General features: G+C 42.3%; 1 protein-coding gene across 1 annotated transcript in view; it reads left to right on the top strand.

Annotated features, from left to right (window-relative positions):
• The first annotated feature begins 4,969 nt into the window (after window positions 1–4,969).
• DAPP1 (dual adaptor of phosphotyrosine and 3-phosphoinositides 1) overlaps window positions 4,970–15,177 on the top strand; it is a 64,201-nt gene continuing 53,993 nt past the window's right edge. Inside the window, exon 1 of the mRNA XM_032633495.1 lies at window positions 4,970–5,192. Within this exon, the coding sequence (XP_032489386.1) occupies window positions 5,092–5,192 (101 nt within the window). The 5' untranslated portion in view covers window positions 4,970–5,091. The remainder of the gene's footprint in view (window positions 5,193–15,177) is intronic.

Here is a 15,177-nt window from a genome sequence, read left to right as displayed (position 1 = left end):
AGTAGCTACAAAGGCAGGGTAAATGAGGGGGTGAGAGCAATCCAACCCCAAGGATAGCCAGTAAGAAATGAGAAACAATGATAAACCCCATGAGAAGTCAGCCTGCTTTTGTTATCACAAGACACCAGCAATTCCGAATGACCTCAGTGATAAGATGCTCCTTTGGGCAGGGGTAGGCCATCCCCACTCCCCAGACCCACCCTACCCCATCCCCTGCTTTCTACCCTATCTGGCCTCTGATTTAATGTTAGGTGACTAAGAGCACGCTCCTTTCTAATTTTAAAAAAAGAGGTTTTCTACTTCATATCTCCTAATTATCAAAGTGATATTTTATATCTTAGAAGATACACCAACAATATTAAGAAGGACTTAAGAAATTGTCGGGCTTCCCTGGTGGCGCAGTGGTTGAGAGTCTGCCTGCCAATGCAGGGGATACGGGTTCGTGCCCCGGTCTGGGAAGATCCCACATGCCGCGGAGCGGCTGGGCCCGTGAGCCATGGCCGCTGAGCCTGCGCGTCCAGAGCCTGTGCTCTGCAACGGGAGAGGCCACAACAGTGAGAGGTCCCAGTACCAGAAAAAAAAAAAAAAAGTCATGCAGGTGTCAGCTACCCCAGGCCTAGCTGACACCACCACTTGGCTGCTCTGTATTTTTCAATGACTAAAATTTACCTTTATGAACTATTCCCTGAGCGTCTGAGAGCCCACACCTTGGGTCTGCTGATGCTATTTTTTCAGAATTTTAAATCACTGAGGAAACCATATTATCTGTAGGAATGCTTAGGAAAGTAAAATCCAACGTGTTTATATCCTTCCTTTCCCCTTCAGAGAAAATCCTTTCATTTGTTTCTGCTTTTCTGCTCTCCTGGGGGAGGAAGGGGTTAGAGTGAAGATTATACCTGGAAGTTGGCGAGTTATAGCCGCATACAGACAGCTTTATCCAATAAAGAAGCTAGGACTGGTTATCTAGACGAGAGAAGAAAACGAAATAGGGTCCCAGTTAATTCAAGACAACCAATTGCCTTGGCCCTTGATACTGTAGTAAGCGATCACATAATTGTGGCAGAGAACACAGAAGTGGCAGCTTGAAATAAAACTCCAGCTGACATACTTTTAAAAGCAATATGGCAGCTGTGAGCTTGCCACAGAATTAGGAGGAGAGCTGGAAGACTTCCCTTTGGAAAGCCGGCCTGCAGCTGAAAAACAATGGTTAGTTCTTTCTTCCTCTGCTGTTCCTCTGTTCCAATTTAATATGAAATGATAATTTCTTCTTTTTCATGGGTGGGGAGAACAGCCAGTGGGAAACAGAGTAAGGGTCCCTCAACCCCAAGCTATGGTAACCTCAGTCCATGGTAATCCCAAGCCATGGTTTCCCTTTCCAGAATGTATCCTTTCTTTCCCACCTATATCAATGACGGAGAAGAGATCATGCTTATGTAACAGTTAACAGTTAACCAACCAAAGGAGCTAAAGGACCATTCCCTCTGTGCTGTGAAGAGCGTGAGTAGAGTTGCCATTGCCAGGTAAGCAGGTGGAAGCAATGCTGTGATATTTGAGCTTTCTGTAGAGACGAATAAATTAGGAAAAGATTTAAAAGGGTCTTCAACCCGGAGGAATGGATAAGGAAGATGAGGTACGTATATACAATGGAGTATTAGCCATAAAAAAGAACAAATTAATGCCATTTGCAGTGACATAGGTGGACCTAGAGTTTGTCATACTGAGTAAAGTAAGTCAGACAGAGAAAGACAAATAACATGTAATATCGTTTATATGTAGAATCTAAAAAAAGGGTACAAATGAACCTATTTACAAAACAGAAATAGAGTCACAGATGTAGAAAACAAACTTATGGTTATCAAGGGGGAAAGAAGGAAAGGGATAAACTGGGAGATTGGGATTGACATATATACATTACTATACATAAAATAGATAACTAATAAGGACCTACTGTATAGCACAGGGAACTCTATTCAATACTCTGTAATGGCCTATATGGGAAAAGAATCTTAAAAAGAGTGGATATATGTATATATATAACTGATTCACTTTGCTGTACACCTGAAACTAGCACAACATTGTAAATCAACTATACTCCAATAAAAATTAATTTAAAAAAATTTTAAGAAGAAAAACTTTCTTGAACAATTATAAGAAAAAAAACCACATGGAACTATTTCTTTTGAAAAAGTTCTTCTTAGAGTAGTCGCAAATGTTAGAAATTCAAATCTGGGGAATTCCCTGGCAGTCCAGTGCTTAGGACTTGGTGCTTTCACTGCTGGGGCCCAGGTTCAATCCCTGGTCAGGGAACTAAGATCCTGGAAGCTGCGTGGTATGGCCAAAAAAAAAAAAAAGAAAAAGAAAAAAAAAAAGAAAATTCAAATCTGGACAAAATAGCTCTCCCTGAATCCTCTTTATGAGAAAATTGATGATTTGAGTGTGATAGTCATCACGACGATGACTATCTTGATAACATTTATAACATTTCTTGAAAAAAAATATTTTTCCAACAAAAACTAAGATGTTCCAAAATTGTTAAAACGCTCGATTGTCTGTGCCCATTTCTATGTGCAATACAGTGTGGAAAGAATTCAGTTCCATGAAGAAGGATCATTGAAAAGAGAATAATGAAATAAGTAAGAAGTGAACTATGTGCTTTAAGAAATATTCTTTGTGCTTGTTTGCAAAGTGTTTGAAAGCAAAAGTAGCAGTTTCTTTAATTAAAAGAAATTATGTAGCATGTGACCAATCTAATATAAAAAATATTACCAAATATTTTATGACTGTCCAGCATTTTATCGAAACCATCTAGTAATTCTGCGGCAACTGGTTCCCCTATGATGCTGAAAGCATGCGGACTTAGTGGAGCAGAGGGATGGGAGGGGCCCTGGGGAACACAGAATAAGTGACAAAAAGAAAGAATGACATCAAAGGAAAGGACAACAGATGGAATAGCAAAATGTGAAAGGGAGGGGACAGGAAGACTGAAAAGGGGATGAGGGTCATACAGAGTGAAGTAAGTCAGAAAGAGAAAAACAAATACCGTATGCTGACACATATATATGGAATCTAAAAAAAAAAAAAAAAGGTTCTGAAGAACCTAGGGGCAAGACAGGAATAAAGATGCAGATGTAGAGAATGGACTTGAGGACAGGGGGAGGGGGAAGGGTAAGCTGGGACGAAGTGAGATAGTGGCATGGACATATATACACTACCAAATGTCAAATAGATAGCTAGTGGGAAGCAGCCACATAGAACAGAGAGGTCAGCTCGGTGCTTTGTGACCGCCTAGAGGGGTGGGATAGGGAGGGTGGGAGGGAGACGCAAAGAGGGAGGAGATATGGAGATATATGTATACATATGGCTGATTCACTTTGTTAAACAGCAGGAACTAACACAACATTGTAAAGCAGTTATAAAGATGTTTTAAAAAGTAAAAAATAAAAATATGTTTTAAAAAGAAAGAAAAGGGGATGAGGGTTGTCTTAGTAAATTCTGCTACTTTCCTAAAAAAAAAAGTTAAGCAAAAGAACAGCCCGAATTTGCTTAAAGAGGAACGGAATAGATACTAAAACCCTGAACAAAGAGTTGTAGAAAGGGAACAAGAACTCTGCCCGGCTCTCCCCCTATCTCTGCTGTGTTCACATTCAGCACCTCCCTGGCCAGGACTGGCCTCTGCTGCAAGTGGACTCTGTGCTTCTCTCCGAACAAACTGTAGCCAAGAGAATTTTAAATGTTGATGTACCATAATCAGAGCTCAGTCTCCACTCAGGAATCTCTCCCTGGCAGTCAGAGTAAGCCAGGGTCTCACACATCACTGACAAACAGATCATAGGGAAGGACTGTAAGAAAAGCTGGAATAATGCCAGGTGCCGACCAGCCTCTCCTCTTGGAACAGCTCTGCTATCTTGGTTTCCTATAAAGCAGTCTCCTCAAACTTTAACTCACACAGGAGTCAACTTGGGGATCTTGTTTAAATGCAGATACTGGTTCAGAGGCGCTGGGATGAACCCAAATTCTGCATTCTAACAAGCTCCTGGGGACCCTGCTGGTCCTCAAGACGCACTGGGAGAAGTGAGTTATAGAGCACCCAGGTGAACCCTGAGTAAGTCAGGTGTGACAAGAGGGAGAGACAGAGAGAGAACAGGCGAGAGGGAGAAGCACACTCTCCTGCAGGTTACATACCCAGAGAACACAGGAAGCAACATATGTTCTTTGTTCATTCATTACGGTACTTTGTCCAATTCCCCAGCATTCAGAGTGATGACAGTTTCCCTTCTGGACTTTTCGGCAGCTCGCATTCTCTACACATGAGTCTGGACCCACAGCAATACCAGCTGTGAATAAGCCCAGGGAAGGAAGTGGAACTCGAAGACTCCAGGAGTTCTAACCTGCCCTGTTAGCTGGGCACCCGGCTGGGCCCCCTGCAGCTTTTCCTACCTTCTTCTCACCCAGTCTTTCTTCCACGGAGGAACGATAATTGTCTCTGAATCGTGCTCAACCTGAACGTCAAGGGTATGCTGGAAAGCTTAGGTGATTGAAGCAGAACTATTGAGAAAGTGCTAAAAACCAGACTTCCTGATGGAAGCTAGTGGCTTGAGTCTGATTTCTTTACCCCTTTGAAAGATGTTCCAGATCCAGAAGCTTCCTCGACGTTCCTCATGTTTGTGTGTGAGACGGAAGGTGTAGGTGATGGAGTGCATCCTGGACAAACCGGAGGCAAATAGCACTAAGGAAAAACTATGCTTTGGCCTCACGAAGAGAGTTGGAATTAAGAGTCACTCTCAGTTGGGGCAGTTTGATCTTTATTTCCTTTGCCAGAAACTGCGTGGGGCATGATGCAGTGTGGGTGTCCTCAGAGGTGCTACCTAGCTTTGCATGTTTCTTGACGGAGGCAGCACTCCTGCCAGCACCTAAGTGGGGAGTGTCGGTGGGAGGAGTAAGCGGGTTTCACTTCCTTGATGGTTGGAGACTCAGCTACAGCTGGCTTCTCTCTCAGCGGGGAGGAGAGGGCGTGAGGGGCAGCAGAACGTGTCTCTCTCTGCCTCTCACCCAGAGCACCTCGCAGGGGCTTAGCGGACGCGAGGGGTGCGAATGGGCAGAGCAGAATCTCCAGAAGGGAAAATGAGCATCCAGGATCCTTCAGATCTGTGGAGCAGGTCGGACGGAGAAGCTGAGCTGCTCCAGGACTTGGGGTAAGTGGGCAGGTCCCCTTTTCCAGGTGCTTATTGGGTGAACCTTAACTCCTCACCCCTACGCAAATGCTCATCTTGATGAATGATTCTCTTTAGCACTCTCTCTCTCTGACACCCCAATCTTCTATCCTTTCCACTTTACTCATCTGTGTCTGTGGGGGCCCAATTCCATTGTGAAAGTATGGATTACCTTTCCACATGTGAAAACAAGTAGGTGGAGAAAATGGGACAAAAAAATCAAATGCTGGACGTTCTTTGAGATTTTAGGGACAGAAATGGGCTGTCGTCGCGGTTGTTGCTGGGTTTCCTTGTTATTGATCTGGTCTATGAATAAATGTGCTATAAAAAGTTCTGAGCTCCAAGCTACTGACAGTAAGAGGGCTGCACTGCTGGTGAGATAAACAGAAAGCCTAGACCCTACAGTAAGGCAGAGGGACTTTTTCAAAAGAGAACGAACGAGGAAGTGTCTGCAGCAGTGTCCCATGTGTGTTTCTTTCTCCTGACACTGCATTTGTGAGCTCTTGTATGCATGTATGTCTTTTAGGGCAACTTTGAGCCTTTTAAGTACTAACAAGTCAGGAAGAATATAAACACTCTGCCCCAGACAGGTTACACATTTAGGTAGCAAGAGGCACTTCTTTAAGAAGGGACCAGATGAGACAACTCATCAGGATACTTAATAAAAGAAGCAAATGTTACACAAGAGAGGCGTAGGGGATTTCCTACAGAAACTGCTCCTTTCCCCTGAGGCACCGGGAATAGCCTGGTGAGGCTGATTTTGACACCTGTGATTCCTAAGAGGCAGACCTGCACCTGCTGTCTCACTAAATAGCTCTAATCTTCACAAACACTCAAGAGCTGTGATCATCTCCATCTCACAAAGGAAGAAAACAAGCACCAAAGGGATTGAATAACTTGCCTGCGGTCACACATCAGTTACAAATCAGGATTCCAATCTGCCAAGTCTATGTCCTTATCCAGAGAAAAGCTAAAGTTAGGGATGAAATCTCTCTGTGTCAAGATTGCAGAGATTGTATTTTGGGGTGTTGTAAGCGTTCTCAATAAGTCCTGTCTTTAGATTTTAAACTTGAGGTCTCAGAATTGAACTTTACCTTCGTAAGGTAAATCAAACGTAACAGCTAGACTTTTCATTAAAGTAAACTCCCCTTAAGGGGAGTCAGAGCTCCAGGACACCTCTAGCCTTCTAGACCAAATCCCCAAACTGCAGAGATAAAATGTTCCCTGAGCATCCAAAACAGGTGTCACAGAGTCCAGGCACTAAAGCTGGACCCTGGGCTCTCACTTAGATCCGTATGAAGTTATTAAACTATCATTCTTTATGTGTTTGGTTATGTGGATTCCCAGCCCACGATCGGTAGGAAGCCACAGAGGAGAAGAGAGACAAAGGAGATATTCAGCTCTGGTCCTTTCATTCAACAATCTTTGAGCCTAGGCTCTGTGCTTGAGTACCCTTGGCACTCGCTTGGATGACAAAGATGAGCTAAACACTGTCTCTTCTCCCCACCTTAGTGCCCGTAGCAGGAAGCAACCTTAGATAAAACCCACTAGGAAACAGAACTGTATCTTCCCTGCATGTGCAGAGATGGACAATCAATTCAACCCAGAAACACCCCAAAAAGGTGCTTTTATGTCCATACTTCACTATTTCAGAAAGTCTGGAAATGTCTTAAACATTGGAAGATGGTTTCTGTAACAGGCAAGTTACAGTGGTCTAGGGAAATTGCTCTATGGTTGCGGTTCTTAACCTTGGCTGTGCACTAGAATTACCCAAGGAGTTTTTTAAAATTCCTGCCCAGGGCACACACCAGACAAATGACATCAGTATCTTGGGGGTGAGCGTTTTCTTTTTAAACTTTCCAAGTGATTTCAGAGCAAGACCAAGGTTGAGAATCACTGCATAGAATAGAAATCCAACAGAAGCACTGAGTAAATGTGCCCTTATTTGTTGGAAATGTACCTGAATCTTAAAGCCATTAATAAACGTTGACATTTCGTCTGTGGGTTTGGGAGCACTTTGTTTAACAATTTTATTGAGGTATATTTTATAGACCATAGAGCTCACTCATTTCCAGTGTACAATTCAGTAACCCGTAGTGCCTTTAAAGAGTGGTACAACCATCACCATAAATCAATTTTAGAACATTTTCATCTCCCCAATAAGAAACCTCAGAAGCATTTTTTAAAATATACTCAGTGGTGTGTTAGTTAATAAACCACCTGGGTGAGGGATAGCCCTGATTCAGGAGTCTGCCTGTTTCCCCGGTATAAATACTCCAATCACAGGCATTTTCAAGCTGCCAAGGGTTTAACAACAAGATTACAAAATTCCTGAGAATTTAATAATTGACTTGAGTTAGTATTTGTGCCTCTAGGACAATCCTGATATACCTCTCATAGGTCATAAGATCTGAGCAAACTTGAAAATGACCCGTTGCCTCTGGCAGAATTCTGAATAAAATGAAACTTCTTCTTTGAACATCTAGGCTACTGGTTAGGTATAATCTACCCCCAAACTTCTAATTAATTCAGTTTTTAAAATGCTCCTTAAAAACAAAATGATTTAAAGCAGTTGATAGATTAAAAGTGGCTGGTTTTAATGCCTTCATTTTGAAATCGTTTTTAATAGGTTATCTGAGTAGTTAGGTAGGTTCTTACCTTTGTATTTTTGATAGATACAGACAGACAAGGTGGTGGTTAAATTAAAGAGATGGCATCTTTGTTCTTTGGTCCCATTTTTCTTCAGGTTCTGGCGTCTGTAAGCTCTGCAAATTAAACCCTGCCTTGCAGCAAATCCATCCCCTGCCTTTCTAGGACACACACGACTTGCTCAGAAGACATTCTTTCTAAAGTACCTAAATCAAGCAACTCAAATGCATTTCTGTGTCTCACATGCAGAGTATCAGTCTAAAGACACTTAGTTTCCTTCATCCTAAACATATTAAAGCTTCCAGAAGCAAAGGGGAAATAACACAATTTGCAATGGTTGCTCAGCTTCACGTACACGTTGGCCGAATGGGATGGGGGAGGGAGGGGCAAAGGCTGTGGAGAACGGTCGGTGAGAAGCAGGAGGTGTACTGGGAACAGAAGGCAGGCTGTGTGTGGCCTCCAAAATGAAGCGACGGGGCTGTGAAACAAATAGTGAATATTTGAGGCACCACCTAAGGAACAAACTAGGATAGAATTGCTAATCAGTTAATAATTGATGATTCCAGCAATTCTCTGATTATAACAAAGTTTCCTACAAAACCATGTAGTTTTGTATGTGACTACAAACTATATAACTACAGACACAAAAGGGATACTGTGAAATAAAAATATTTTAGCATATCTTTAAATATTCAAATTATCTACTCAGACATATTCCTTCAAGCAAGAAATATAATAAATGTTCCCTTTTTTATATATTTTCCCGTCTCAAATTTTATAAGGAAGTGTCTGTGTTTGGCTGTGCTGTCAGAGTCAAGAAAGTAGATTTGAAGCTGTGGATATTTAAGTAAATTAATTAAAAACTAATTTCTCTGCTGCTTCCCATGTAAGAGAAGGTTGGAGCAGATCAGGGATCAGCAAACTTTTTTTGTCAGAAGCCAGGTAATAAATATTTTAGGCTTTGCAGGCTTTATGATTTCTGCTTCAGCTACTCACATCTGTCATTGTCATGCAAAAACAGCCATAGATAACACAGAAACAGATGACCGTGACGGTCGGTGTTCAAACAAAATATTATTTAGGGACGCTGAAATTTGAATTTCATACAATTGTCATGAGTCATAAAATATTCTTCTTCTTTTTTTCCCCTAACCACTTAAAAACGTAAAACCATGCTCGGCTCACAGTCTACACCAAAACGTGTACCCTGGTAGGAACTGGCCCTCACATGGTGGTTTGCTGACGACCCAGGGAATAAGTAACAATCACCAAAGCGAGGTCTTATGAAGAGGCAGACATTTTGCGTACAGGAGCTCTGGCCTTCAAAATGTATCTACGTTCCAGCTTTACACGTGAGGAGACTCATTAGCAGAGAAATCAAGCTGCCTGGAGTCCCAGAGAATCTGGGTCCCAAGGCCATGCTTATTCCACCAAACCAGGTTGACCTCCTGTTGTGAGGGTCACTGGCCGGCACCAGGTCGTTCACAGAGTCTGGCCTTCACAATAACACCATCAATACAGTATGATTATACTCATCTTATAGATGCAGAAGGCGACTTCAGATCAGTCAAGTGAACTGTCCAGGTCACAGACCTCATAGGTGGTGCCCTGAGAGTGCCTAGGCGTGTACTCCAGAGCTGACTCTCTCTCCACCGATGGAAGAAGGTACACCTTCTAAGAACGGCAATTTAGTAAGGGTTGGATGCTCACCATGTGCCAGGCACTATTTTAAGCCTTTTGCTTGTATGACTTATTAAATTCACACATCACTGCCAGGGAGTTACTACCACTAGTGACATTTCTGCTCACAAATGAGAAAAATGAAGGACAGAGCTTTTATCACATGCTCAAGATGACACTTTCATAAACCTTCAAATCCAGGAGTTTGGCCCCAGAGCCCACATGCTTCTCCACTAACACAACTTCCTGCTTATTATACCAGCACTGTTAGTGCTAGTGAGAACTGAGAGAAAAAGTAGTTCTGTGATTGCTACCACCAACACATTTTTTTACTAAAAGACATTATTCTTTCACATTCTTAACAGACATGCATATACAAAGCCAGATCAATATCCTAATTCATCAGAACTTTTTTGAATTGTGTGTAGATTCCTTTCTTCGGGGCTAGGCAAATCGAATAGGCTAAGAAGAGCATAGTAAATTCAAGGCTTTAAAGGAAGCTGTTTACAGAGCTGATACCAAGTAGAGCAAAAAAGCTTGTTCCTCTTCTGGGCACAATTCCGTAATCTTGGACTCTAAAAATGGAAGGTGATTCTCTTGTGGCCGAGCGAGAGTACGTAACTAGTGTACAGTTTGATCTTGCTTGGACTCAAACGAATTTCCTCTTCAGTTGTTGTGTTTCTGTTCCTCTATGGGTAACGGTGACTTCCTTCTACTTACATGTGGAAATCTGGCCACACACCTTCTCCACATCGAGTGGGGTCACTTTGTTTCATTCATTCTCTTTTCCATTTATTCATAGACCTATCTGTTGAATGATGACATTATGCAAGGCAGTGTGGGAGTTACAGTAAGAAGAAGTGGTTGTCCCCTCAAGGAGTTTACAGTGCAGAGGACAGAGAATGCACGAGTGGGTGGAGTTAGAACGCAGGATAGAGGGACTGAGGGTCATTGCAGTGTCTACATAAAGAACACAGCAGATGGCAAGAAAGGAGGAGATCACTGGATGTGGAGAAGATGGCCTTGGAACCCGTAGGATTTTTGTCAGTTGAAGGCAGAGAAGAAGACATTTTCTAAAGAGAAAATGGCATGAATAAAGCAGTAAAAGTGGCAAAACATATGAATATTCAGAAAATAAAAAGTGTCCACATGGACTCAGACCCTCCCAGTCCCTGGGACCCAGCAGTAACTCATCGTTCAGTCTTGCTCTGGTCTTTACCTCTCAGAGTGCCCACCTTCAGCTACATTCTATGAGAAAGCTTCCACCTGGCTTTCCTCTTCTAGTTTCTAGTGTCATAACCATACACTTAGCCTGTTTTTTTTTAAGCCTGGGTTAATTTCTTGCTCCCACCAACTCCTCTCAATGATCCCGTCAACTAGGATAAATTCCTAGTCTGAGCCCCCATGCTCTGGCTACTCCTCCCTGAGGTGGACCTGTCTGAACCCAACCACAGCTCACATAGCCAAGTCTTGGCTGTCACTCGGTCACCTACAGATTCCCTGTGGTCTTGCTTCCCCAACTACTAGTGCCTGCTCCTGTTATCTGTTGTTAGACTTTCTTTGCTCAAAAATATTTAAGTTTTGGGCTTCCCTGGTGGCGCAGTGGTTGAGAGTCCACCTGCCGATGCAGGGGACACGGGTTTGTGCCCCGGTCCGGGAAGATCCCACATGCCGCGGAGCGGCTGGGCCTGTGAGCCATGGTCGCTGAGCCTGCGCGTCCGGAGCCTGTGCTCCACAACGGGAGAGGCCACAACAGTGAGAGGCCCGCGTACCGCAAAAAAAAAAAATAAATAAATAAATAAAAAGCCTAAAGGCAACAACTTAATTTGTTTTGATAAAAGTATAGCTATGTAAGAGAATGTTGCTTTTTAGAGACACATGCTGAATTACTTAAGATTAAAGTGCTATGATACCTGTAACTTACTTTTAAAACATTCATCCAAAAATATATGAAGGAAATCTGGCAAAAAGTTAAAAATTATTCCACCTAAAATATGGGTATTATTTAAATGTGGGTATTATTTATACTCAGTTTTCTACTTTCTTGTATATTTGGAATTATTTATAATAAACACTTTAATAATAAAACGTATTAATTATTGAAAATTTGGTGAATAAAGAAAAGCACCAAAAATGTCAGCCCTGTACCACCACCCAAAATGACATATTGCTCAACTTCTCTCCAGTCTTTAAAAAATATTTTTCTGTAAACACACACACACACACACACACACACACACGTGCACATAGATTGAATTGCGCTCATACCATGCATATAATTTTGCTCTCACTTTCTGGTAGCATATATTTTCATCATCTGCTTCTTGTTCGTTCTCAAAGCAGGTTCTGGGTCTGGTCTTTCCCAGGCTATCCTGTTTCCCTCTATTAAAATTTGAATATTTAGATTGATCCAAATTCCGGAAGGCCTTAAATAGATTGAGTTTGGACTTTGGTCAAACATCATTTGACAATATGTAATCATTGAATGTTTATAGGAACGTGGAACTACATGGTCATCGTGGGTTTTTTTTAAGGTAGAGTAATCTGGTAGTTGAGCATGATCAATAGTAATGAGTCCAGAGACAATAAAACTAATGAGTGAGAGAGTTTACAGATTGGTGTATAAGAAACTAGAGTGAGGACCTGGGAATAGTAAGGAAGGAACAGGGGTGGAAGCCAGTAATTCTACTGAGCTAAAGACATAAGTGATTCACAATCAAATAAGAATGAGTTCTGCTTTTGTATAGTTTTTCAAAATGGCATCAAAGAAGTTTTGAAAATCTTAATGGCACAAAATTCTTCTAATTCATCCATGGTTTGCTTTCTCATTGTAAATATCTAAAGTTGCTCGTACGATTCTGACTCCCCACCAGTTGAGTCTGTACTTTGGGTTAATTCTCTACATAATCTTAGAATCATTTTCTAGATGTCAGTCCTAAAGCCCTAAGAGGTTTGGCCACCTGATCTAGGCTGAGCACAGTACACTCTTTTTAACAGCGATCTCCTTAGGGGCAGGGCAGTAGGTTACGCGTATCTGTCTATTCCATCCAAGCTCAGCACTTGACAAAGAGCAGATGTCTAAATATCTGAATTGTCCCAAGTTGGGTCAAAGCCAAGACCAGAACTCAAGGTCGTTGACTTCAGCCCACCACACCAACACTGGTGATATACTTGTATTTATTACCCTCAGACTCACTCAGTCCTCTTAACAAAAGTTTTTACTGCTGGGACAAATTGACATTGGTTAGAGGCAGCATCTGAGCAATGGAATAGACAGGAGATAACTAATGAAACAAAGATCTTTTTTTTACATCTCCCAAAGTTTGGGACTTTTTCCTAGAGTTATAGCTTCCTGAAAGTGACTTTCTCTGTCTCCTGTCCCAACCCACAATGGTAGGTTGTCAATGGCAACTACAGTCCAAAGACAATTACCCTGAAGCAGCATTTTATGATGTATATAGGATGCAAGAGTAACCACAGTAAGTGCAGAGTCAAGCTTGATTCCACTCCGAGATGAGCCCTCCTGAGAGAGCCTCTGGTTTGGAATCTCTGCCCAGGCGTTCAAGTCCCCCTCAAGCTCTTATCCATGCAATAGTTTTTCTAGTCAGTCTCTGAGCTTTGGTTCCCAGTCCAAATCAAACACTCCCTGAGCCCCAACCACTGGAGGAGCAATGATGCTCTTTTGGTTTTACAGCCATTTGTGTACTGTGCAGGCTGACCTGGGGACTGGACAGGACCTCTGCTGGAATGAGACGCAATTTGCCTCCCAGCCCCCATCTCCCCATCCGTGACTCTGCCCTCTGGTCTCTCACGTCTCTGACAGCCCTGGGTGCATTGACCCATGTCATGCTCTGTGGGTCTGTATCTTTCTCCCACTTTGGTTTCTCTGCCTCTGTCTCTGGACCACTCTGATTGGGTCTCTATTTGTGTTCCCTAGGTCACTGTCCCTAGGTGCCTCTGGCTATCTACATGAGCCGCTGTGCCTTTCTCTTGTCTCTAGGTCTGTATATCTCTCTTTCTACAGATTTTGACTTATGTATCTCTCACCCTTTGTGCCCATCTGTGTCTCTGGATCTCTGAGTCTCTCTCTTTCTGTGTTTCCATCTCTCAGAACTTGCCTCATTCATCAGGCTCCTTCAAGAACAAGTTTATCCTGGTTTCCAACTCCCACAGAATTATCATACCCCTTCAGTCTTGTTTCCCTGTAGCTGAACCTTGTCTCACGCAGAAAAACACTTGGGGCCCCACCTTTAGTTCATTGTTTGACCAAATACATACTTTGCCTCTGTCATCACTCAGGTATGCTTCCTAAAGTCTGGGGCAGCTGGCCTCACCATTTAGCTCTGCTATTAGCATTTGTAAATGTGGACATTTAGAATGGTAATGTGGAAAGCCTCAGACAAGCTGGTTCCATCACAGAAACCTCCTGATTGGAAAGACTATGGTCTTTCTTCAGCCTCCCCTATGTATCACACTATGATACATAGAACTTTCAAACTTTTTGCAAAGTCTCTCCTTGGTTCTCTCCTTGGTCAGGGTCCATTTGCTGTGATCAATGGAAAGGTAAGCCCACATCTGTGAACGGGGGACTTACATGTTTATGTGGTCAACACCACGTTGTCACATAATACACGCCACGGCCTGACTATAATACAAATTGCCGCACTGATAGTTTTTGAGCTAAATAAGACATTTCCTTTTCCTTAATCCATGATTTCTGATGGCGTAAAGAGTCAAGGGCTTCATGTTTTCATGAAGTCAAAGTGTCTAGCACCAACACTGTGAACAAATGTACACAAAGGCGAGCAGCAGTCAGGCAAATCCCATGGGGTGACTCAAGTGCTGAGGACACACGAGCCCAAGTTAAAATTGCTTAGATTGACATTGCCTAATAGATTCATTTTTTATTCTATCATCATTGTGTTAGCAGGATTCTGAGGCCAAGCACAGACCTAGCAAGCAAGAAGACAGATCAATGAGCTATGTTACCCATGGCCTTAAGAAAAGCTCTGTTATCCATGGCATCATAGGTTATACATTTGCCATCTTTGGTCTAGAGAGTTCAGAAAGTGTGTCAGCATCATTCAAAAGTGAGAATAAGTTAAATGAAAAAAAAAGGGAAAATTCTCCAAAGAAGAGCACTTTCGTTGGCTGTTCAACTCCAACGCCTGTTAGCTCTTTTTACACAATTAGGAATTTCTATTATTGCTTTGGGTTGAAATGTATGTCCTCTTTATAAGCCTGAAGGGACAGAATCTAGGTTCTATGTCACTTCTCTTTGCCAGGAAGGGGGAAAATATGTCATTAAATATATGAATAATCTGTAAACATGGGTTACTAAGAAATTTTCTCCCCAAGATGTATGTAATGTAAACGGATGTATGGCTCATGTTTTAACATGCAAGACTGATTTCTGTGCCCACTTGTTCTTCCAGTCTTGTTTTGCATTACTCCTCAACATAGACCCTCTGTTCCAGGTAGGCATTGTGTTTCCTGTATACACCATGCATATGTCAACCTCAGTGCCTTTGCTTATGCTACTGCTCTGGTTGGGATGCTTTTTTCTCTCACACTTGATGAATTCTATATCTGTGCTTCAAGTTCCAACTCATGGTATTCCTCCTCCATGAAGTTTTCC

Source organism: Phocoena sinus, chromosome 5 (genome assembly GCF_008692025.1).
Source record: "Phocoena sinus isolate mPhoSin1 chromosome 5, mPhoSin1.pri, whole genome shotgun sequence".
NCBI classification, from domain to species: domain Eukaryota; kingdom Metazoa; phylum Chordata; class Mammalia; order Artiodactyla; family Phocoenidae; genus Phocoena; species Phocoena sinus.
The sequence above is the reverse complement of the archived record's forward strand: the minus strand, read 5'-3'. Positions and strand labels throughout refer to the sequence as shown.